The 22,513-nt window shown below is 56.1% G+C and overlaps 10 protein-coding genes across 10 annotated transcripts; 6 read left to right on the top strand and 4 right to left on the bottom strand.

Moving 5' to 3' along the window:
• Positions 1-1,026: 1,026 nt before the first annotated feature.
• On the top strand, positions 1,027-2,392 carry LTR77_004320 (uncharacterized protein; the record flags this gene model as incomplete). Its single annotated transcript, XM_064801574.1, has 3 exons — positions 1,027-1,244; positions 1,299-1,403; positions 1,459-2,392. The coding sequence occupies 3 exons, from the start codon at positions 1,027-1,029 to the stop codon at positions 2,390-2,392; spliced, it is 1,257 nt and encodes a 418-aa protein (XP_064660204.1).
• An 883-nt stretch (positions 2,393-3,275) lies between these two features.
• LTR77_004319 (uncharacterized protein) lies at positions 3,276-5,023 on the top strand (the record flags this gene model as incomplete). Its single annotated transcript, XM_064801573.1, has 3 exons — positions 3,276-3,603; positions 3,661-3,876; positions 3,936-5,023. The coding sequence occupies 3 exons, from the start codon at positions 3,276-3,278 to the stop codon at positions 5,021-5,023; spliced, it is 1,632 nt and encodes a 543-aa protein (XP_064660203.1).
• A 442-nt stretch (positions 5,024-5,465) lies between these two features.
• On the bottom strand, positions 5,466-6,254 carry SCD1 (Scytalone dehydratase; the record flags this gene model as incomplete). The annotated part of the gene is made up of 3 exons (XM_064801572.1): positions 5,466-5,813; positions 5,872-6,035; positions 6,206-6,254. 3 exons carry the CDS (start codon positions 6,252-6,254, stop codon positions 5,466-5,468), a joined length of 561 nt encoding a protein of 186 aa, XP_064660202.1.
• Positions 6,255-6,777: 523 nt separating this feature from the next.
• On the top strand, positions 6,778-8,454 carry LTR77_004317 (uncharacterized protein; the record flags this gene model as incomplete). Its single annotated transcript, XM_064801571.1, has 1 exon — positions 6,778-8,454. One exon carries the CDS (start codon positions 6,778-6,780, stop codon positions 8,452-8,454), a length of 1,677 nt encoding a protein of 558 aa, XP_064660201.1.
• Positions 8,455-9,166: 712 nt separating this feature from the next.
• LTR77_004316 (uncharacterized protein) lies at positions 9,167-10,568 on the top strand (the record flags this gene model as incomplete). The annotated part of the gene is made up of 2 exons (XM_064801570.1): positions 9,167-9,325; positions 9,684-10,568. 2 exons carry the CDS (start codon positions 9,167-9,169, stop codon positions 10,566-10,568), a joined length of 1,044 nt encoding a protein of 347 aa, XP_064660200.1.
• A 2,360-nt stretch (positions 10,569-12,928) lies between these two features.
• On the top strand, positions 12,929-13,241 carry LTR77_004315 (uncharacterized protein; the record flags this gene model as incomplete). The annotated part of the gene is made up of 2 exons (XM_064801569.1): positions 12,929-12,967; positions 12,990-13,241. 2 exons carry the CDS (start codon positions 12,929-12,931, stop codon positions 13,239-13,241), a joined length of 291 nt encoding a protein of 96 aa, XP_064660199.1.
• An 890-nt stretch (positions 13,242-14,131) lies between these two features.
• LTR77_004314 (uncharacterized protein) lies at positions 14,132-15,594 on the bottom strand (the record flags this gene model as incomplete). Its single annotated transcript, XM_064801568.1, has 4 exons — positions 14,132-14,730; positions 14,789-15,154; positions 15,206-15,340; positions 15,408-15,594. The coding sequence occupies 4 exons, from the start codon at positions 15,592-15,594 to the stop codon at positions 14,132-14,134; spliced, it is 1,287 nt and encodes a 428-aa protein (XP_064660198.1).
• A 352-nt stretch (positions 15,595-15,946) lies between these two features.
• On the top strand, positions 15,947-18,801 carry LTR77_004313 (uncharacterized protein; the record flags this gene model as incomplete). Its single annotated transcript, XM_064801567.1, has 6 exons — positions 15,947-16,099; positions 16,167-17,018; positions 17,088-17,390; positions 17,447-17,805; positions 17,863-18,564; positions 18,762-18,801. 6 exons carry the CDS (start codon positions 15,947-15,949, stop codon positions 18,799-18,801), a joined length of 2,409 nt encoding a protein of 802 aa, XP_064660197.1.
• Positions 18,802-18,989: 188 nt separating this feature from the next.
• On the bottom strand, positions 18,990-20,131 carry LTR77_004312 (uncharacterized protein; the record flags this gene model as incomplete). Its single annotated transcript, XM_064801566.1, has 4 exons — positions 18,990-19,046; positions 19,100-19,218; positions 19,271-19,380; positions 19,437-20,131. The coding sequence occupies 4 exons, from the start codon at positions 20,129-20,131 to the stop codon at positions 18,990-18,992; spliced, it is 981 nt and encodes a 326-aa protein (XP_064660196.1).
• Positions 20,132-20,826: 695 nt separating this feature from the next.
• Positions 20,827-21,851, bottom strand: BMH1 (14-3-3 protein; the record flags this gene model as incomplete). The annotated part of the gene is made up of 5 exons (XM_064801565.1): positions 20,827-20,940; positions 20,998-21,068; positions 21,124-21,365; positions 21,429-21,735; positions 21,791-21,851. 5 exons carry the CDS (start codon positions 21,849-21,851, stop codon positions 20,827-20,829), a joined length of 795 nt encoding a protein of 264 aa, XP_064660195.1.
• Between the last annotated feature and the right edge of the window lie 662 nt (positions 21,852-22,513).

Genomic DNA, 22,513 nt, shown 5'->3' with positions numbered 1-22,513 from the left:
ACTCGGGTGGGTCTGCAAGCAGCGCTGACGAAACCTGGTCCATTTTCGCCGCGCCTCCGCCAATTTTCACTTGCTCGCGATCATCTCCCCGCCTTACCTTGCACATCACCTCTCGAAGAATCAACAAGTGACCATCTCATCGCGGCGTCGGTTTGGCAGGAGCGTCTTTGTGCTTGAACTCATCTTCGCGGTGCGATTCTGCTATTGCTGGTGAGTGCCCGTCCCCTTCTCCTACCCTTCCTCGTCTGCCGTTTCAAAGCATTGCACTGCGCCGGGTCCTCGGAAACAGCTGCGCGAGGCTCTGCAACATCCTTGTGTGCATCACCGAAGCAGCGAGGAGAGTTGTCTGCGCCCGTGGCGAGTGAGCGAGGGCGTCTGCGACGCACCGGCCATTCCGCTGTCATCGGGCATTCATCATCACGTGCGCGCGGTGCCGGTACCAGGAAGCGGCGAGCTGCAGTCCGACACCCACCAGTTCCCCATCACCTGCTGCTCTACCCGTCGTCCCGCGTGTTGCTGAATGCCTTGCTGTCTTGTCCTACCACCAGCGCAGTCGGCGCAGCAGTAGGCAGAGGCTCACACGAGTTCCCAGATTTCGAGCGCCTTTCCTTCGGCCCAAGCATCATCCGATCGACCTCACTTCAACATCACCCGCGACACGACTCATATTCACTTCGAGCGAGCAGTTTCACTTCGGTTTACAGCCTTTAAGTCCTGCGGTTAGCTATCCAGCTCGACGCTCTCTGCGACACACTTCCCCTCTTCGAGCGTTCGCGTCGGCGCACCGGTCTTTTCACCAGCTCTTCACGAGGAACGGCCGGACAAGCATACTTACATCCCTTCTCACGTGAGTCTCACATGCAGTCGCATAGCCCCTCACTTCTGCTGCGGTGAATCGCATGTGCAAGGCCACCGCCGCTGACTATCCGGTCACAGACGAGAACAAACTTCACAATTACGTCAACCTCACACGACTCACTTCAGTGACACTTCACCCCGATTCAAGCCTCCTTCATCATCGACACGATGAGCTACCAGAACTTCGGCGATGGCAGCGCGCCGCCGCAACAAGGCACAGAAGAGCAAGGCGGATTCGGCGCACCCGGCGGACCACCTCAACAACACCCAATGGGTCAGCAGATGGATCCATCGCAGCAGCAAGGACAATTTCCTGGCGCACCGCAACCCGGCGTGCCAGGTGCGCCCGGGTCCCAGCCAGGCAGCGACCAGAAGACGACCCTCTGGTAAGCGCGCACATGTATAAAAGTAGTGTCGTCAGTACTGACGACGTCTCCTAGGATGGGCGAACTCGAGCCATGGATCGACGAGAACTTCGTGCGCACGGTCTGGTTCGGCATGGGATACCAGGTGAACGTCAAAATGATTCGCGACAAGTTCTCCGGGTGAGATATCTTTGCTTTCCCAGCACATCTGTTACATGGCTGATTTAGGAAGTAGCAGCAACGCCGGCTATTGCTTCGTTGATTTCGACAGCTCTGATGCAGCTGGTCGCGCCTTGCAGCTCAATGGCCAGATGATCCCGAACTCCAACCGCCAGTTCAAGCTTAACTGGGCGTCTGGTGGTGGACTTGCCGACCGCAGCCGTGGCGATGGCGGTCCTGAGTACTCTGTCTTCGTCGGCGACCTCGGCCCTGAAGTCAACGAGTACGTCTTGATGTCGCTCTTCAAGGGCAAGTACACCTCCACCAAGTCTGCGAAGATCATGTCGGATCCAATCTCTGGCCTGTCGCGCGGCTACGGCTTCGTCCGCTTCGCCGATGAAAGCGAGCAGCAGAAGGCTCTCTCCGAGATGCAAGGCGTCTACTGCGGCAACCGGCCTATGCGCATTAGCACTGCGACTCCCAAGAACAAGGGTGGCGGTGGCGGACCCCCAATGGGTGGCATGCCGGGCCAGCAGGGTCCAGCTGGAATGGGCATGTACTCGATGGGCGCACCACCGATGAACTACTACGGTGTGCCTCAGCCTATGAACCAGTTCACCGACCCGAACAATACCACTGTCTTCGTCGGTGGACTCTCAGGATACGTCACCGAAGACGAGCTCAGGTCTTTCTTCCAAGGCTTTGGCGAGATCACCTACGTCAAGATCCCACCAGGCAAGGGCTGCGGCTTCGTCCAGTTCGTGCAGCGCCACGCGGCAGAGATGGCCATCAACCAGATGCAAGGCTACCCCATCGGCAATTCTCGTGTCCGTCTCAGCTGGGGTCGCTCGCAGAACAACTCTGGTCCTGCCGGCACTCCCTACCGCCCTGCGCCACCACCTCCCGTCTATCCATCGATGGGCATGCCTCCTCAGCACTACGGCAACTTTGCTCCTATGAAGGTTCGTCATCCACAAGACGACGGCTCATACCCCGAGGGCGGATACTAACCGTCGCTCGCAGTAAGCGCGTTTTCCGATCTATTGCCTTACAGTGAGACTGCGCTTTAGCGGGAGTTGGTTGGAGGGTCACGATCTGCTGCTCTCTTGACGATCATTATTGCTACGGTACGACACACAAGCGCAAACGACCAGACCACGAATGGGAGACCTCTTCACACACACGGCGATTGCATCATCACCAGATCACGGAATGGGCGGCTGAAAAATGATATTGGGGAGTTCTGTCAAAAGTATGCTTTTCTTTCCTTCTTTGCGAGCGAATACGGGACTTCACATCCACAATCTCTTCGGCATGGCGGAGCGGGTGGGCAGGGGGTCATGGCATGGAAAGTTGCGGTTCTATGGAGGAGAGAGATTGGTAGCGAGTAGTGAGGGCTGGGCGGTGGAGCGATGGAAACCGGCTGGTCTGCCTTGCTCGAGATATCTTTGCCTAGGCAGAGATGTTTATGGGTAGGTAGCTTCTCATGAAAGCTTGGTGTGATGTCTGACGCTCCTTTTCCATTCTACCTTCCTGTTTGAGATGAAGCACGTGACGGTAGGTTGTTTTCACGAACGGCTGTCAGGTAATGGCTTGCTCTACACAATTCACATTACCTTACGATCACACTTTATCGCGAGCTCTTCAATGTTAATCCGCGGTTGCTGCTGACTTGAAACAGATATTCGCTTTGGCAGCGACGGTCCACCCGTCGCTCCTTCCTCACAACTTCCACATGCCTCGCACCGCCACATCACCAGCCTACCAACTTTTCGTCCAACCTCAATCTCGCTCCTTTTTCTGCAAAATCTCTGTCATCAAACACAACACATCCATTCTTCACCCAGCACCACCAAAATCACACACACACCAGTCTCGCTTACCACCGCAGCCATGAGGTATCAAGATTGGGACGTATTGCTCTTCCCCTCGGGCGACGAGGCGCACATCCCCGTCAAAGAATTCCGCACCGCCTGCTACACCGAGCCCACGGAGCACTCGCCGAACCAGACGCCCCTGCTGACGACGTTTGTGCCTTCGCTGCCCGTCGGCGCGCCGTTTCAGATTTCGGTGCATTCGTGGGTGCGTACGGGGCCGACGCTGGGGGTGTTGCCGGATGGGACGAGGTTGGAGGAGATGTGGCAGGTGAAGGTTGTGGTGGATGGGGAGCTGGTGGGGATCAAGTTGTTTGGGTGTGCGGAGAGCTGGCCGCAGATTATCTGTAAGTTGTTGCTATCTTTTGGTTTTCATTGGGATGGTGAAGCTGATGTTGATATAGCGTCGATCGACTCGCCGGGCAAGGGACAGCATGAGACGGTTCAGCTTCGCTTCCCCCCTTTCCACCGCGAGATCATGATGCAGAACCATTGGGCGGCTTCGGATCGTATGGGCAGGATTCGTGTTGAGCTTGGGATGGGTTACGTTCATCACCGCCTCAACCGCTTCGTTCCGACGACGCAGGTCGTCAACTTCGCCTTCCAGGCGGCGCCACTGGGTGAGTCCTCTCGTTAAATTTCCTCTGGGTTCGTGGTGCAGAAGCTGACTTGTCGATAGAGCTGCTCGAGGACCGCGGCGTGGCGTGGCCCAATGCCCGCATGCTCGCGAACAGCGTCATGCACACCCACCAGACCATGAACAACGCCTTCTTCCCCGGTCCTCAAAACATCACCGGCACTCAGTCGTCCAACAAGTACGGTCTTCATCAGAGGAAGGTCGCCAGTACCAGCAACATCAACACAGGCTCCTACACTATGGGCGCGCTGACCCTTCCGCGTCCGGGCTCGCCACTCCATCCGTTCGGCCACGACCAGCACAGCAACTACGACGGCAGCAGTAGGTCGACGTCTGCATACTCCGCCATGCCAGACACTGCTGCTCCTCTTCTGCACAAGGGGTTGTATCACCCCACGCCAGGATATCTCAACCAGTACACCGAGGCCGCTCAGCGCCAGCGCCAGTCCATCCCAGCCAGCTCGCAGTTCTCCTTCCGCCTGCCGAGCGATCAGATCAACAGGATCATCACCGCGCTTGGCTCAAAGACTCAAGAGGAGCAGCCTACCAACACTTCCACCAGCATGCTACCGCCGCCGATCCCGCAGCGTGTTGCCGCCGTAAACAAAGATGCCGAGGAGTCCAACGGCGACGCAGCTCCTGGGCAGTTTCAGCTGAACCAAGCTGCAGCCAGCGACAACAACAGACGTGGCCGGTCCAACTACTCCGACATCAGCATGCACAACGACTGCACCTCGTTCCCGACTTGCACCCAAGAAGACGGCAATAGTGGTGTCGTCCACAACCCACCAGTCGCTCCAGCCGAGACAACATCGACCGCCCCTGCTGTAACAGCACCGACCGCCCCGACTGCAAAAATTGTCAAGGGCAAGAAGGAAGGCTCAGCATCAGCTAAGCGTAAGTTGAGCACCTCCGCCCAGCAGAGTGAAGCGACTGAGAAGAAGCGTACCCGTCGCAGCACCAGACTTCTTCAGCACGATTCTGGATATGCCGGTGGCCTCTCTTCCTCCGATCGTGACGTCAGCAACGGCAACGGTACCGCAGGAGCCGAGCCTGCTGTCGTCGAGTCCAATGGACGCGCAGGGCAGGAAGCGGACGAGAGCGGCGCTGCAGTCACTGAATCTGAATGAGGGCTCGCCGGAGAAGAGGCGGGATGTGACGAAACCTGTACGGAAGGCGAGTCGGTCTGTCTCATCGACGTGGTCAACTAAGGAGAATGCTGGCGAAGATACGGAGGATAGTATGGTGCTCGATGCTTGATCAGAAGCTGCTTTGTTCGGCGTTGGAGCTTCTGGCGAGCTGGGTGCGTGTTCATTCCAAGGTATGATGGTGACTAATCACGGTTTGACGCGAGATGTTTATCGATGCTGCTGCTTATGGGCGGAAAGCTGGAACTATGGTGACGAAGAACTTGCGGCCCAAGGCTGCGAGAAAGATCCCAATGATCAAATTCATTGTTTCATAGTTTTAGCTGCCTCTGTACTACTCAACTCCCTTGAAGCCGGCCGCTTCGATCTATCACACCCACGTCATCTCTCTGCCCTCTCCAACACCACTCAGGCGAGTTCCAACTTACGATGACGGCGGCACACCCATAGCCTTCTTCTCCTCATCCTCACCCAGATCGCTTCTCCCCGCCTCAAAGACCCGATCGAAATCATACTCGCCCCACCTGATATCCGGGCAGAGACCCGCGAACTTCCACACCCCGTCGACCTTCTTGTACCAGTGCGTGTTGAACGAGTGCGCGTGGCCCTTGACCACGACTTCCTTGCGGCTGGCGTCCTTGTACCGCTGGTGCGGCACGCGGAGTTGGTGGTAGCCGGTGATTTCGGTGTCGGAGACTTTCTCCCACTTCGTGCCGCCGATGAAGTGCTGGGTCATGAGGAGGGGGTCGCCGAGGACGTTGGGGTCAGAGGCCTGGAGAGAAGTGTAAGTAGGGGAGTAATAGGGCTGGGGAGTGGAGGAGGGGACGTACCATCTGGACGAATTCAGCGGCGGGCATGGCTTCCCAGAGCTTGTTGAGGAAGGAGCGGTAGTCGATGCGGAGGGTGGGGGCGATGCACTTTTCGAGGCGCTTCCAGTTCTTGCTGTCGTAGGAGTCGGCCCATTCGTAGCAGGCGGCCATGCAGCCTTGCATTTCTGTGTAGTATATCGGTCAGAGAGTTTGTGACTGGCGGGATGTGTGGCATGCTGGCAGAAAGGGCTAGAGGTATTGATCTGAGAAGGTGTCTTTTGTTGCAATGCTTCGTCTGCTCTCTGATGCGTCTACGCTCTCTATATATGACTTGGGAACAGCTGGGCAGGCTTACCTTCAAGGCTGATGAGCTTCACGGGCTCGAGAGACATCTGGTCGGCCATCTTGCGTGGTTGGAATGGATTGTATTGCTGAGGAAGATAGGCTGTAGACAAGCTGAAGTAAAGAAACAGAAATCACTCCCACCTACCTGCGAACGACTCTCAGGGCCCTGCATCTATTTTAGAGTGGGCACACCGCCAAAACCGCTTCTGCTCCCCACCTCGTCCGCCGTTCGGACATGCGCCAGCTGTTGTGCCGCCAAGGTGAGGCTTCGTTGCGAATGTGATGATTCCATATCGTCGGGCATGTCGTCAGCCGCACCAAGCGTCGTGTTGATTCTTGCGGTACTCGCAATGGCTAATGCGTTTGACGGCCCCTCTGTTTGGTTCCTGCGTCGAGCGCCGGCAGCTCGTGGGAAGTCTTGAGCTCGAGAAGAGGGGTTGTGCATTGGGTGAAGTGCTAATTGGGGATCGGTCGGCTTCTCGTTTCTCCGGTCCATCAACAAGTAAACAGCAACCACAATCTCACCTCCACAAGTCATTGACACGTGCTGACCACTGAGACGGCCGACTGTACACTGCTACGATGGATCACGAGAGCCTGCGGACGGCGTCCATGTACCTCAACAATCTCCTCCTTGCGCGCGGCCTTCTACGCAACAGCACCGCTATCGACTTCGTCAAGCCATCGAAAGAGAGCCGAGCGCAGATCATCAACCTCGTCCACGACCTCATACTCCGGGAAGACCGCGATAGGGAGCAGCGGGAACATGTCGCCACCACTCTGCGTACGCTGCGCGCCGACGATAACCGCAAGAATCACGAAATCGAACGGCTAACGACCAAGAACGAGGAGGCTGCGCGGTCTTTAGTCCAAGCACAGGCGGCCGAGCGAGCAGCGCAGACGGAGTTGAAGAAGGTGGAGAGGTCGATGAAGTCTCTGCAAGACCAGACGGCGAAGTTGAAGACAACTCTGGCACAGGTCAGGACGCAATGCACGAATGATGTCAGGAAGCGGGATCTGGAAGTTGCGCGTTTGAAGACGCATCTGCAAGGCCAGCAGCGTGGTAACAAGGTTGGCATGGCGGCACCGAGCATGACGATCACAGGCGGCGCCCGGAGAGCGAATGTGGACGCGTCGAGGCATAATCTGGAGGATCCGGAGTACAGCTTGAGGCAGGAGACGACCGAGTTCTTGACGCAGCTTAGCCAGAGCTTGAGCGATGAGAACGACAGCCTGATCACGCTCATACGGGGAGCATTGGGCACAATGCGCGAATTGCTGGGCCAGCCTGCGAACGCGAAACATCCGGACAGCGCCATTGGCAGTACTGGGAGTCACGAGGACGGGAAAGCAGATGCGAATATGCTACATCCCCTTCCGACTTCATACGAAACACTCGCAGCCGATCTGGAAGGTGCACTGACGCAACTCAAGACGATCCTCACCAACCCCAGCTTTGCTTCGATCGAAGAAGTGGAGGTGCGAGACGAAGAGATCGTGCGCTTACGAGAAGGATGGGAACGGATGGAGCATCGCTGGAAGGAGGTGCTGCATATGATGGACGGCTGGAGACGTAGAATGAACACAGGATACACCATCAACATTGACGATCTGAGGGCAGGCATGGGGCTTGTTTCGCCTGAGCACATGAAGCTTAACGAGCGGCCACAAGATCACTCGCCGGAACAGAGCTTTGTCAACGAGGACGTGAGCGAGATCAAGCTTCCAGGAAGCGACAGCGAGTCTTCGATGGTGCTCGACCCACCGCGACTCACTGACGGCGGGCAGAGCATTCCGAAGCGCAAGCGGGATGCCATGGAGCCACCCGAGTTCTTCGACTTGCGACCATCAAGTCGTAGGCAGGAGCCCGATCCCGAAGAAGCAGAGGAAGTGGATGTCGATCAAGGTGCTACTGAGGAGCCCGAGTACAGCGAAGAGGAGAACGCGCCACGCATGACGATCGCAGAGAAGCTAGACCTGGCGCGAGCAGAGGCGGAGGAAGCGGCAGCAACGAAGTCGTCGAAGTCCAAGGCACGGTCTAGCAGACTGCCTGTCAGCATGAACGGCCAAGCGAAGGGACCGGTCGCTGCTGTCGCTCTAGACGGAGCGGGAGACTCAGAGCTAGACGATACATTGGGTAAGATGATGCCCAGTCCGGTTGCGAAGAAGAGCAAGATCAAGGGGAGGCCGAGGAGGAGGAAGAGTACGCTTAATCCGGAGGAGTTGGAGGCGTTGCTGGTGGAGTCGGAGGGGATGTGAAGACCTTTCGGAATTGTATCAATAGGAGGGATGACTTTGGAGAGCACACCGGACACACGTCTGGATGGCCCCAGAGATGACAACAGGACAAAACACCGCAGTACACATTGGTACAGAAGCTTACTGTTCCTCCTACACCGACCATGTTCGGCGCTTGCATTTGTCGTGCTTGAGCACTTTCTCCGCTGTCCCGGCCAGTGGCATCTTCAGCCATACCTCCATCATGCAATCGGAGTGTGACTTCGGCATGCGTTGTTCTACGAGATCGGGTAACTACATGCTCTTGCAAGGGCTGGCGAGGATGGCTCGATTGTACAACCATGCGAAAGTCTGCCGAATGGCCTTCACAGTTGCAGATCCGTGCGCGTAAACAACGGTACCCATGCTGTGGTCAAGTCGGCGTGCCTTTCAAACGGCCATGGTGGCTGATCAGGCTTTTGTGATGAGCATTGCAAGTGCAGTAGAGGAAGTTTGTTAGCATCTTGAACCTGGCAGATACATAACCGCCGGATTCGAAGACGACAGCAGAGCTCGATAGATCGCGAACGTGATCACGACCTTCCCATATCATGTTGAAGCTCTCTCGATGTGATCCAAAAACAGAGCATCGGCCTGCACAACATCTCTTCCATGCAGACCCACACAGCTTCCTCATACGGCGAACGGCCGGAGCGATCCTCTAGCGGCATGCCAAGTAGCGCGCTTCCGGGGAATGATTGGCTTCGACTTCACATCTCGAGCCAATGACCGTCTCGCGCAAGCGCTCAGCACAATCGCACCAGCTGGGAGGGCTCTCGTCGCGCTCATCTGCACCTTTCCAATAGTTCTGAGTTCTGCCCCTCCCCAGCGGACGCCAGCATGTGCCTGCCAGGTGTGCACCACAGAGGTGGCACATGGGACGTTCAGCCTGGACATAAGAGCCCGCCGCTCGACGCTCAGGCATGCCTTTCCTCTTTCTCTTCTTCAGCAAGCTTGTCAATCTCGAGAGTTGATTCTTAGTTTTACCCTCCCCATTCTTTCTTCGTTGTTTCGTTGCACCAACAGGGCCTGGTGCTCTCGCATTATCAGTATCGTATACTCGCCTCTCTAATCAATCCATCCTCCGACGACTGCCCCGTCAGTCCTGCACCACACCGACACACCACAGAAAATCAACATACTACCATTCTTCGTCGCCGGTCGACAACCACAACTACTAATTATCAACTCTTGCTTTGCTCGAACCATAGCTTCCGACCCACGAAATCAACCATTACGGCACTTGTAATTCTCGATTCGAAAGGAAGCCAAAGACAACTACATCCATCATCAACATGTCTGCCATCCAACTCAACTTCACGCTCCGCACCTCCGCCAACTGCAAGACGGTCCACCTCCTCGGCTCTTGGGACAACTACAACGGGCAACTCCCCTTGTCCAAAGACACCACCAAAGCCGGCGGATGGAAGGGCACGTTCCGGTTCCAGGGAGCCACCTTGAAGCAGGGCCAGCGCTACTGGTACTACTACATCATCGACGGGTACCACGTCTCCCACGACCCGGCTCGAGAGTCCGTCACAGAGCCGACGACCGGTCGCAAGCTGAACACCCTCGACATCCCCAAGGCCAGCTCGCGCGAGGAAGCGCCCTCCAGCAAATCCTCCCGCCACAACCGCCGGGTCAGCTCCTCCAACGTCGCCAAAGGCCGCTCGCTCTCCCCCTCCCAGATCCAGAGTCCGAAACCCGGCAAGCCGTACGAGACCCGCCAGATCGCGCAGGAGAAATTCATGCACCCGACCGTCGAGATGCTCACCGCCAAGTTCGCCGCGCAGCAGATCTCCGAGTCCGAGGAGAGCAGCAGCAGCGAGGAGGAAGAGGACTCCGACTCGGACGCCTCCGACGTCCCGTCCCTCAGCTCCCGCAGCAGCAACAGCAGCACGCCCAGCTCCGTGTCCTCGGTGTCGTCGTGCTGTACCTGCGAGCGCTACGGCATCACGCGCGCCGGGGCACGGGTCAAGCTCGACTGCGGCGGTTCGCGCTGCGGGTCCTCTGATGGCTCAGAGTGCAGCAGTGAGAGCGAGGACGACCATCGCGTGCGCACGACGAGGAGGCAAGGAATTGTCGTGCGCAAGTGAGCGACCTTCAAGACTTTCACGGGGGTGAATGTTCTACTACAGACATGTTCCTTTTTTTTGGATGAAAGGAAGGACTTGAGACGCCTTCCTTTCCGTTTTGGCTTCCAGTTTTTGTCATTGACGGGATGAGGCGACACCCGCGCTGTCTTCAGCCGGTCTGCTGATGGCCGTGGTGTGCGCTGCCCGTCTGCCATTCTCTTGGCCACTGCTGCTTGCTCGGACTGCGATGTTCGAGGGGCAGGGTAATATGCTTGACAAGCTTCCGCACTTCGCCTTCGGGGCGAAGCAGGGCGGTGAGGAGGACGGGAGAAGAGGCGTAGAGGACGCTGACCAGGGCACGAGGAGGGGAAGGAAGGGATAAGTTCGGGCTTGAGATCCTGCAATACAGGTCTTGCCATGCTCTCTGCCGGACGGAACAGTCTGGTATCGGTGGTCAGCGTAGCGTGCACTGTCAGCAGTTTGCAACGGTGCTGCGAGAAATAGCGAAATGCAAGCTCGTTGATCCATCACCCATGAGCCTTCTCTTCTCTTCCCTGCTTCCTCTCTGCAAATGATCCTTATCGACGTCGTTCTTCCGTTCCCAGTGTCGACTCATTGCACCGTCAGCATCGTGGTGACCGTTTCTGGCGTTTGCTCATGCCAATGATTTGCCAATACTGCATAGTAAGCTTGCTATCAGTCTTTTGTGCCTTCAGTCGCCGGCTGCCAGGCACCGCCCTTGCGAGGCGAGATCTATGATCTTTTCGCGATCGAAACGTTCCTTCCAGCTCGTGCATAACTTCAGCCTCATGCGCTTGGGGTAATTCCATTGTTGCTTCTCCAGGACACCGGCCGGCATGAGCGTACAGGCAACCTTTGCTACGGAGATTCAGTCCAACGACGTGTCTCTATTATGTGATCGCAGGCAAACCCTTGTCCAGGTGAATGGTGTCTATCCAATCTAGTATTGTTACAAATCATGCCTATGTATTCAATCGATCCGTCATATCCTCCATCAATCGTACAGTCTTCCGGCATGCTCGCGTCTGTCGATATTCCTTGCTGTACGAGCGGCCAGCGCTCAACATACTCCGTTAAGAAACACCCAAAAACAACCCAGTGACGTTTGAACGAAAGTTCCATGCTCAGGCACCCGATCCCCCGTCCGAAGACTCGCTATGCTTTCCCATTTCCTACAATAGACAAACTCCAGAGTAATGCTTCCAATGCTGCGCTCGATTCCAGATCACCATGTCTGTCCGGGAATAACCAGGCTTCCGTAAGCACTGTAATCCGGGTTTGATGACGTCGATCAGTGTCTCGTTCTCCCGTGTGCCTTCGTGTGCGGCGCCGATCGCGGCTCTTGGGAGAGAGTGGAGCTTGTGGTCGACTGATCGGGCTGAGCGAGAGGGTCTTCTCGCGAATGCGCCAGACAGCTAGAAGGTCCGGAGACCCGGTCACGGCCAGTGTTGAGATTCGAATGCGGAGCTCCTTCCAGCAACACAGTAGCGATCGTCCAGTAGCTCCTGTCGTTGAGGCTAGATGCCCCCAAAGCCGCAGAGATAGTGATGATTTGCTGCACCGACCCTCCCTCCCGCTCCACCATCGCCTTTCGACACAATCGCTCATCTCGATCGATGAGGAACGGTCCACCCACCGCTGGAATAGCCGGAGTCTGGATGAGGCGGTTGTTTTGCCTCGGTAGGTGGACCTGGCCGATTCTTCGAGTGATTTGCGCAGGCATAGCCAACCAGGACAGTCTTTTCTTGCACGCTGTGACCTCGTTGTCCTCGTGCTGAGCATGGGTCGACGGCGTGGCGGTAGTAGAGGCAGCGGCAGACGGAATAGCGTTCGACGACTTGGATACACATCGCAGTGGTATGGACCAAATATCTTGAATGGAGAAAGGATCGCGCGAGAACAAGAACGCTGTAGAGTACAGGCAAGTAGCAAAAGCAAAGTGAAGAACTAGTACAAGTGCGTAGGGCTGTAGAGACGTGAACAGAAAGATCGCCACACGTCTTTATATGACTCCCATGCCTGCAAAGCATCATGAAAGTATCGACGTACTTGTCCGGACTCGGAAGGAGCCTTACCTACGCTGAGCGTGGCCGCACGGGACCCTGTTGGTCGCGAAATGGACTTCCATGCAGTGCGATAGGGCGACTCGAAGGCAGAAGGGGTCTTGAGGTGCAGCAGCAGTCGTTGTCTTCCCTTTACTGGGCTAAAGACAGTCAGGCGCAATCGCACTGAGCTCATCGCCGGAACCAGTCCGCGAGACTTGAGAGGCCGGTCAGCGTAGGCTATCCGGCTGCCTGGCTGTGGGATCGGTGGTGCCAGAAGGCGACAGAGGACTGAGATTCGCTGCGGCAGATGCAGCCATGGCCGCGGCACAGACCGCAAAGACGAGCGTGGTGCATGTTGGTTGTTTGATGAGCACAGACGGAGCAGGCGGCTTGGGCTGAGATTGCGCAAGCGTGGCACCCCTGCTTCCACGAGGCCGGGCGGTCTCCGTTTCGTGGCCGTCTGCTGGAAACGGATGTGGGAGGTAGTCAGCAATTAGAGCAGCATGGCGGGACGGCGAATGAGGATGAGGAAAGGCGACGGGATGCTCTGGGAGTCCTGAGCCGCAAGGCAACCATGACGTATCTTTCTGAGTCGAACGTCGGATGGAACACGTTATCTTCGCCTTGACCGAAGAGCACGGATGAGCCGTTCAGTGTCATTACGAGTGCAACAGCAATCAGATGTTCAAGCAATCTCTGGCTGCAACAAGCGGCGCGACGTCTTCCCGGAAAGAGATGCAGTCTCTCTTGATTGCTCTCGGCCGTCGAACGGGATGGACGATGGACGACGTGGGGGCTATTTTGATCGAGCGAGAGAGGGAAGGACTTGCCGGGCTGGGGCTGAATGCGCGCCAATCACATGTCGTATCGGAGAATAAGATATCGCAGCTGTGATGAGCAGGCAAGGATCTCCTGTACGAGGCTCGACGACATCACAAGGCTCATTGCATACAGCCAGTCAGAGTTCTCGGTGACTTCCAACTCGATCTGCCCGTGTTCTGAAACGACGACCACGTGGAGCGGCTCTCGCGAGATGCTAGTACAGCATCTCGCATCTGTCGCACATTCCTTCAGGATGGGACATTCGGAGCCGCAACACTGATTGAGAAAGCAATGGCCCGATTGATGATAGCTCCGGGATACGGACGTGAAAAAGGTGTTCAAGCACAGCACATTGCTTGATGCAGGTCGGCAGATAGACATCAGGAGACGTATTGAAGCATGGAGTGCCAGCCTCAAAGCCTCCAGTGTTGCTGCCTGGTGTTCCTTGCTTGTGGCGACATTCACCTGTACGATTGATCTATCTTCCAAGCCGGTGCACTGCTGTCTTGAGGTCACCTGTTACCCATCCAAGCCCATCCTCGCCCCAGTCGGATCAATACAAGCCGCTGCTTACTCGACGACTCAGCAGTTCTATTTGTTCCCATGAGCATGCGTCAACGATTCAACCCAGATGCTAGCACCGCCCCATCCCGGAGGTCGATCCGTGGCAGACCCAGCGGGTGGGTTAAGCATAACCTATGATGCCGCCTTGGGGTCTGACCCTTCACCATCCGTCGGAGCCTCCAACGACTTCGACGGGGCTGGATTCAGCACCTTAGTCGCATCTATGAGGCCAGCCGCTGGGTTGATCTCAAGACCAAAACCGGGCTTGTCAAGCTCCGACACGTCCAAGTAGCCGCGTGTAGGGATCGGCTCGTTGGTGAACAGGTTGCCGAAAACCGGCAAGACGCTCTTCCCGTCTGGAGAGTTCGCCAGGTACTCTTGAAAAGGCGAGTTGGTCTGGGCGACCACGAAGTGGTACGAATAAGGTCCGGAGGCATGAGGCACCACCGGCAGATCATACGCGGCGGCCATGGCGGACACTTTCAGCAGTTCGGTCATTCCGCCGACCCACATCACGTCGGGCTGCAGGATGTCGATGTTGCGGCCCTCGATGAGCTTGCGAAAGCCGTATCTGCTGTATTCGTGCTCTCCTGTGGTGAACTTCACTGTGGGGTGCGCACGCTTGAGCAAAGCATGACCGTCAAAATCGTCAGGAGACAAGCACTCCTCCCACCAGTCGATATTGAGATCTTTACACTTCTCCACGAGCTCAATGGTGTATGGCACGTTGACTGTTAACAAAGAGTTAGCCAAGCTGTCTAGATCATCACCCTAAGGATATCAACTTACGACTCATGTAGCAGTCCACTCGCAGCGGAAAGTCTGGACCAACTGCCTCTCGATGCTTACGCAAGAACTCGACGTTCTTGATCATTCCCTGAACACCTTCGCCAGGACTGTACGGAAGAGGCACCTTTCCACCGGTAAAGCCCATCGACTTTGCGGCCTCCGGAGCTGGACCAGTGCAGTAAAAGTCCAAACGCTTGCGCGTGGCACCTCCAATCATCTTGTACACGGGCTCGTTCCTGATCTTGCCCAGCAGATCCCAGATTGCAAGGTCCAGTACACTGATGACTGCAACGGGCAAACCTTTACGACCGTAGAACATCGATCCGCGGTACATCTGTTCGTAGAGATGGTTGGTATCGCGAGGATCTTGCGACAAACGTCAGCTTTGAGCGTGATGACCAAGTTACGTATACTCACCAGCTCCGATCAAGAAGCGAGTGAAATGCTCAGCTACGAGCCAGCATGCTGGAGGGCCACCAAAGCCAGTGGCAAACCCTTTCGTTCCATCTGTGGCTTCTATCTCGACACAGAAGGATCCTAGTACATTGATACCTAGAAGCAGAAGAAGGGTTAGCGGATACGTTTTAAACACAAATGCTACACTACTTCTCTTACGTACCCCAACTTGTACGTGACTTGCGGTACTCTTCGTAGCCTGACATCGGCGTCGAGATCTTTGAGTCGATCAACCAGTGGCCGCCTTTGACATTGTGGTAGTCTCCTCCAGAGCCTGGTCCCTGGGTCAAGAATGTTCGAATCTCCTTGATCGTTGGGAACGAGACGCATTTGTTTGACGTTGGAGCCATTTTGACAACCAGCTGCCGGAACGTCTCGATAGGACAGTTTAAAGAAGTCGTCTGTTCGCTTCGTGAGGTCGGAATGAATAGTCCGGCAACGCAGTGTGGTTGTTGTGAACCTAATGAATAGGCTAGCTGAGTTGATCGGTTGCAGGTCAATTAGCCGGCTCAGTTTCTCCGACCGGCAATCAAATGGGCTCCTGCAGAGGTCAAGCAAGCGAGTGTCGAGTCAAGAACTCGGACTACTGCGACTTTAATGAAGAGGCGCTGCTTCACCCCGCTCGCTGGGCAAAGCACCGAAAAATGCAACTCCTGAACGACTCGGCGAACTTTGACCCGACTCCTCAGACACGATGACATGATGAATTCGCCAACGGATCCCAAGAGCGGCATACCGGCGCGTGCAGACACGAAGGACAGCGAGGCGTGGTCGGGGGATGATGGCACCGAGGACGGCGGCGATGGCAGAGAGCGGAAACGCCGTAGGCCAATGAGTGTCTCTTGTGAGACTTGCGTGAGCAGCTCCCCAAACTCCATGACCCTGGTGCTGGGCAGAGGATGGCATGCTGATGACTTCCTAGAAAGGACGCAAGGTGAAATGTGACCGCGGGCAGCCCAACTGCGGCTGGTGCGTCCGCAACAACGCAGTTTGTGAATACAAGGAAAGGAAGAAACCTGGCCTCAGAGCAGGCTACGGGCGAGAACTCGAAGCCCGGCTTGATGAACTCGAGACCGAACAGCACGACCAGCGGCAACTTTTGCAGCAGCTGCTTGACAAAGTCAGAGATGCCAACACGCCCAAGATGCAGACGAGACCTGGTCTGCAGTCGCGCCAGCCATCCCAAGTAGAAGCTGCTCTCTACATGCAAGCACCGAGCAACCGCTATGCTCAGCCTACCATAGACAACACTGCCAGAGACTTGCGGACGCCGTCGGTCAGCGACCTGAACCAGAACCAACAACCACCTGGCTTCCTACGACATCCCTCGCAGCCCAATGTGCACATCCCAACTTCAGTGCCGGCGAACGATGGGTACACTGCAGCTGATCCGCCTGTGGAATCACCAAGCCTCAACATTGAACCAGCCGGCAGAGCCAATTCCAATGCCTCAGAGGCGGCGAGCTTTGCTTCGGGCCCCCATGATCTTCCTCCCTATGACTTACTGTATGCGCTGACCGAGTTGTTCTTCGTTCACGTCAACACTTGGTGTCCGATTTTGCATAGAAGAACGACCATTGAATCTCTGTTCGGCAGCACGATGCTTGAGGAAGCTGATCGGGTCCTTCTGCATGCCATTGTTGCTACCACGCTGCGGTTCTCCAACGACCCGCGGCTAGATGGCGGGAACAGGGAGCGCTATCACGAGGGCTCTAAGCAAAGAGTATTGCTCTACGGGCTTGAGAACAGCTCAGTCAAGGCCTTGCAAGCTTTGGTAAGTACAGACCGTTAGCACGTTTAAATCTATGCTGCGATGCACGCTGACTTTGACGACTTTTTACAGACAATCCTCACACTAGACGTGACCGGTAGCTCGAACGGACCACCGGGCTGGAACCTCCTGGCTCTGATCACGAGAAGCGTGGTGCAGCTTGGCCTCTCCACGGAGTCTTCGGCTGCTTCAACAGTACCTGTCTACCCTTCAATATACACCTTGAGGGCGATGGTGCTGCCAGAACCCAAGTCTTGGGTAGAAGATGAGACCAGAAGGCGGCTGCTATGGGCCATCTATATCCTTGACAGGTACACGACAGTAGCAACGGCTTTCGAGTTCTGCCTCAATGAGAAAGAGATCGATCGGAAGTTGGTTAGTAGACTTGAGAGCCTGGTCGTCATCGGATGGTGCTGATATCCATCGTCCAGCCTTGCCACGAGGAGCTATGGGAGCGCAACGAGCCCACCGACACCAAGTGGTTCCGACTTTCAGGGCAGCCAAAGGGCCCAACGAGCAAACCTACCAATCTTGGATCTTTCAGCTACTACGTTGAGATCATTGGAATACTGTCACAGATCCATCAGTTCCTGAAAAAGCCCGTCGATATCAGTGCACTGCCGGACATTGAACGATGGCAACAGGAATACCGGACCCTCGACAGCAGACTCAGTGATTGGAAATTCAGCCTGCCAGATGAGTACGGAAACATGGGCCGGATCTACGTCCTTGATGCACGCAAGCAGACCGCGGATAGCATGTGGATCATGCTGCAGATCACATACCAGACGTGCGTCATCCCTTTGAGACTCACGATTCACCATGCAAGCTAATGTGAGCATGACAGCGCTCTGATACGTCTGCACTCATCAGCAGCGTACCCAACCACTAGAAGTCCGATCTTCACACCCTCCTTCTCCGCCAGTCAACGCTGCCACGGCGCCGCCGAACAGATCTGTGAGCTCTGCAAGTACGTCCGACACCGCGAGATCCTCACCCAGCTAGGCCCAACATTCGCCTTCAGCTTATGGGTTGCTGCACGATTGCTCCTGGTACATGGATCTACCATCGACCACAAAGTCAACCCTGCCATCACTCTCCTAGTACAAACTCTGCACGAAATGGGCCGCTACTGGAAAGTAGCAGAGCGCTACGCAACGCTGCTCCAGCGCGTGCTCGACGAATACCACGAAAGCGTAAAATCGCCCGTCGGACCCGGTGGCGTTCGCGAGACCCCATCCACCGTCCGCATCCTCTCAGACATGCGCCGAACGGCCTTCGATCTCGACTTCCTCATCTCCCGGCAGCCGAAGCAGAACTTCCCGTCGAAAGTCAGCTCGGCCACACCAGCTCGGACTCCCACGAGGACGCCTGCGCCGGAGGAGCTGGAGTACCTGGATGTCTTTGACTTCTTCAATATGCCGCGGCTGCCGTTCCCGGGGAATGGTGAGGCGGCGTTTGGCGCTGCTGGCTACGGTGGCGAGCCAGCGGCGATGGAGTATCCGGCTATGAACGGCAACGGGAATGAGTTCAATATTCAGAATTTCATGTAAGTAAATTAAGGTGGAACATGTCACTGCTATATCTTAGACTGAAGGGGCTTAAGCGCCTAATAGCTGAGATGACCCTTGAAGGTCAATCCAGCTTGTTAGGCCTTCCTATCGGTCGAGGACATAGAAGCCAGTTCTACACCGTCCCCCCCCTGCGCAGGACAACATGCTGACGTCCTTCATCTAACTTTTACAGGTATGATGCTAATTCGGATTGGTTCACGAACCCGAGTTGATGTATAGAAAAGTGTGAGGGGCGCGTTTCGGTCGGAGACATTACATATATCTTCTCACTGTACGTTGGGACCCTGCCACGTTTGGGGACGTTTGCTCGGCTCAAGGGGCAGCAAAAGGCAACTTGGATCCTTCTGCTTGTACATAAGGATTCTTGGAGCCAAAATTCCATGCATACCATCTTGCTCATTTACAGACTGCGATACTCATCGCAGACCTCAATCAGCTTCCGCTGAGTGCCAGGCTCCTGTACACAACAAGTCAGTTCTATCTTTCGGTTGGCCCTTGAAACGAGCTCACCTTCGCACTATGCCCAGCATCGGGAATCATATACAGTTTCGACTCCGGCAGCGCCTTGTGCAGCTCCCACGCAGTCTTCGGAGGGCAGACGACGTCGTACCGGCCTTGCACGATACTGCCTGTTCCTCTTGTCAGCATAGCAACCTCAATCAGCAAAGCTCGTGCACGCACAAGGGATATGCTTAATCTTCTCAATATTCTCAGGCCTCAACAACTGCCCCTCCTCCATAAACGCCCCATTCGTCTCATAATGCACCTCCATCCTCGCATGCTGCAACGACCTGCCCTTCACGTCAGCTTCACCCTCTCTCAACCGGAGAGCAGGGATAGTACTCACCACCGCTCATCCTCCAATTTCCCAAACGCCTCCTCGTCCGGCCGGAGTTGACTAATCCCCAACTCCCACTTATTCCACGCCTTTGCCGCCTTCACCTTTACCTCATGATCATCCCCTGTTAGTAGCTTCAGATACCCCTTATACGGATCCGCTCTCTCCTCCTCCGGCAGGAAATTCACCCACTCCTCGAAGAATTCTGGAAACAAGTGCGCCGTCCCGTTGAAGCCGCGCGTGAAATACCGCTCGCTCTCTCGGACGGTAAAGACGCCCCGTAGCACCAGCGCTCCCACGCGGTCCGGATGGGTTTGGGCGTACAGCAGCGCGAGCGTAGAGCCCCACGACCCGCCGAAGACGAGGCTCCATTTCTCGATCCCGAGATGCTGCCGCAAGGTCTCAATGTCCGAGACGAGATGCTGCGAGGTATTCTCCCTCAACTCAGCGGCCGGTTCGGATTTCCCTGAACCCCTCTGGTCGAGCAGCACGACGCGGTAGACGGAGGGGTCGAAGAAGAGGGTGTTGGAGGGAGTAGTTTGGCCGCCTGGACCGCCGTGGAGGAAGATGACTGGTTTTCCTTGGGGAGAGCCGTATTGTGCGTAGTAGAGTTTGTGGATTGAGCCGACGGGGAGGAAGCCGTAGTCGAAGGCGTCGTTGTGTTGGTAGCCTGAGGTGAGGTGGGAGTCTTGTGAGGTGGCCATGGTCGTTATGAAGGACGGTTGTGCTTACAATATTTCTGTGGTCCTTCAAAGTCCTGGTATTCTCCTGTCGGCCACAGAAATGGAAGCTCTTATCTGGGGGTATCCAACGTTAGCAGCGGTACAGCGCTCTTCGAGAGTGTTGGTAGTCAGCAAAGCACGCCCTCCACTTGCCGAAGGTACGTCTCGAACTTGGAAGGATGTCGACTGTACCATGTACTTTACCCTGTCAATCACACTTGGCCACAAGATACATGTGTGGCTAGTACGAATGGACGCAAAGCTTGAGGATGACTGCAGTAGTGTTGATGGCTACGATAACATGGAGACCGAACACCGCCGTTCCTACCTTCTACAGCACATTCACTCGAACGACAGTGAAGCGGATCTTGAATACTGATTTTTTCGGATTCGTCTGTGTAAGGCAGCACAAGGGCATCAGAGCAGCCGTCCAGCGAGCCCACAACAGGGCCGCCAGTCCCAACCACCCCTCCGACCCCGCGCCAGCTTACTACCTACTACGAGCTAAGATGTCGCTCGGGTAAGAGAAATCATCATTCGCATCGAGACTCCGGTATCAAACAGATAAAAGGAATGCTCGCCCACGACACCCGCAACATCCGCACCCCACGCTTGCATCGCCCGCTGTGACCCTTCTAGTTGAGAGGTAAAAGGAGGAAGGTGATGTTGGGCGACTCTTACTCCGCCTTGGGCTCCTCGCCGGCCGGTGCATCGACGGTCTTGGACTCGCCTTCTGCGGCGGTGGGTGCGGCTTCGCCTGCTGGCTCGGCTTCGGAGGAGGTCCAGAGGGTCTGTGGGAGTAGAGATTAGCTTTGCTCGGTATTATGAAGGTCGTGATAAGAACTTACGAGGTTGTCACGCAGGAGCTGCATGATGAGCGTCGAGTCCTTGTAGCTCTCTTCGGAGAGAGTGTCGAGCTCTGCACGCATGTCAGTACAGTGACGATTGGAGGATGAGCTTCACACAATGCATACCAGCAATCGCCTCGTCGAACGAAGTCTTGGCCATCTGGCAAGCCTTGTCGGGGGAGTTGAGGATCTCGTAGTAGAACACGGAGAAGTTGAGGGCGAGGCCGAGACGGATGGGATGAGTAGGTGCGAGCTCAGTGCCGGCGACCTCGGTGGCAGCTTGGTAGGCCTCGAGCGACTTGTCCGCGGACTCCTTGCGCTTGTCGGCCGTGGCGAACTCGGCCAGGTAGCGGTGGTAGTCGCCCTTCCTGTAATTCAAGCTGAGTCAGACATTGTTTTCGATACAAGTGCGGGGCTGTTGATACACTCACATCTTGTGATAGAAGACTTTTGACTCGCCGGTCTGCGCAGAGGGGATGAGGTGCTTGTCCAGGACGTCGAGGATGTCCACGCAGATCTTCCCGAGCTCGGTCTCGATCTTGACACGGTATTCCTTGATAAGGCCGACCTGCTGCTCGTTGCCCTTGCTCTCCTCCTTTTGCTCGATCGAGGTCACGATGCGCCACGAGGCACGACGAGCGCCGATCACGTTCTTGTAGGCGACGGAGAGCAGATTCCTCTCCTCGACGGACAGCTCTTGGTCTGCGGAGGCGACGGCCTTCATGTTCTCGACCATCTCTGTGGACGAGTCAGTGTGATGCCGCGATAGAGGTGTACAGTGTATGCGACTCACCCTCATAGCGCTCGGCTTGCTCAGCGAGCTTCGCAAGGTACACGGAGTCTTCGTAGCCCATCTTGATGTGTGTCTGTGTGGTTTATCTGAGTGGTGAACAGAGTCAGCTTCTGTTGAGTTCAAGTGCTCGTTTATCGCGCGATTGTAAAACAAAAGAAATAGACGGCTGGCAGACGGCGGTGAAGGCATTATAAGAGCATCCGGCGGTCGCATTGCTGGTTGCACATGGCCCAGTGAATGTGACAATGCGCGGCTGCTGTCCTCATGGTATAGCGGTGTTGGAGAGAGGTGATCAGCACGCGGATGCAGGAGGAAAGCTCAACGTTGCTGTCTTCAGATGCCGCCGTGCTGCTGCTTCCATTGTCGCTGAGCATCTGATATCCAGGTCGCTGGCTCCATATCGCGCTGCTGCCGATGCCCTCACCGCCGCCATTGCCGCTTTTCGCAACGTCGGTGCCGCTCTCGTCAGGCTTGGCGCCGGTACCGCTGGGGAGTCAGTGGACGCCGTGGTGAAGACTGCTTACCTCGGATAGAGAGGATGGAGGGGTCGTCGACGACGGTGACGGGTGGATGCGATAGTGGAAGTAGCGTGGAGTGGGTGTAGTTGTTTGGTGGAGGAGGTGTGGGAAGGAGGGATCGATTCGAAACTGCTGCACGCAGCACGCCGCTAGTACGATCGGCTTCCAGTTCAACGTCACCTTGCTGGGTGCTGGGTCACGTGGC

This window comes from Saxophila tyrrhenica, assembly GCF_035928015.1.
Source record: "Saxophila tyrrhenica strain CCFEE 5935 chromosome Unknown scaffold_6, whole genome shotgun sequence".
Taxonomy (NCBI): domain Eukaryota; kingdom Fungi; phylum Ascomycota; class Dothideomycetes; order Mycosphaerellales; family Extremaceae; genus Saxophila; species Saxophila tyrrhenica.
Note: the sequence above shows the minus strand (reverse complement) of the source record. Positions and strands in the feature narration are given on the sequence as shown.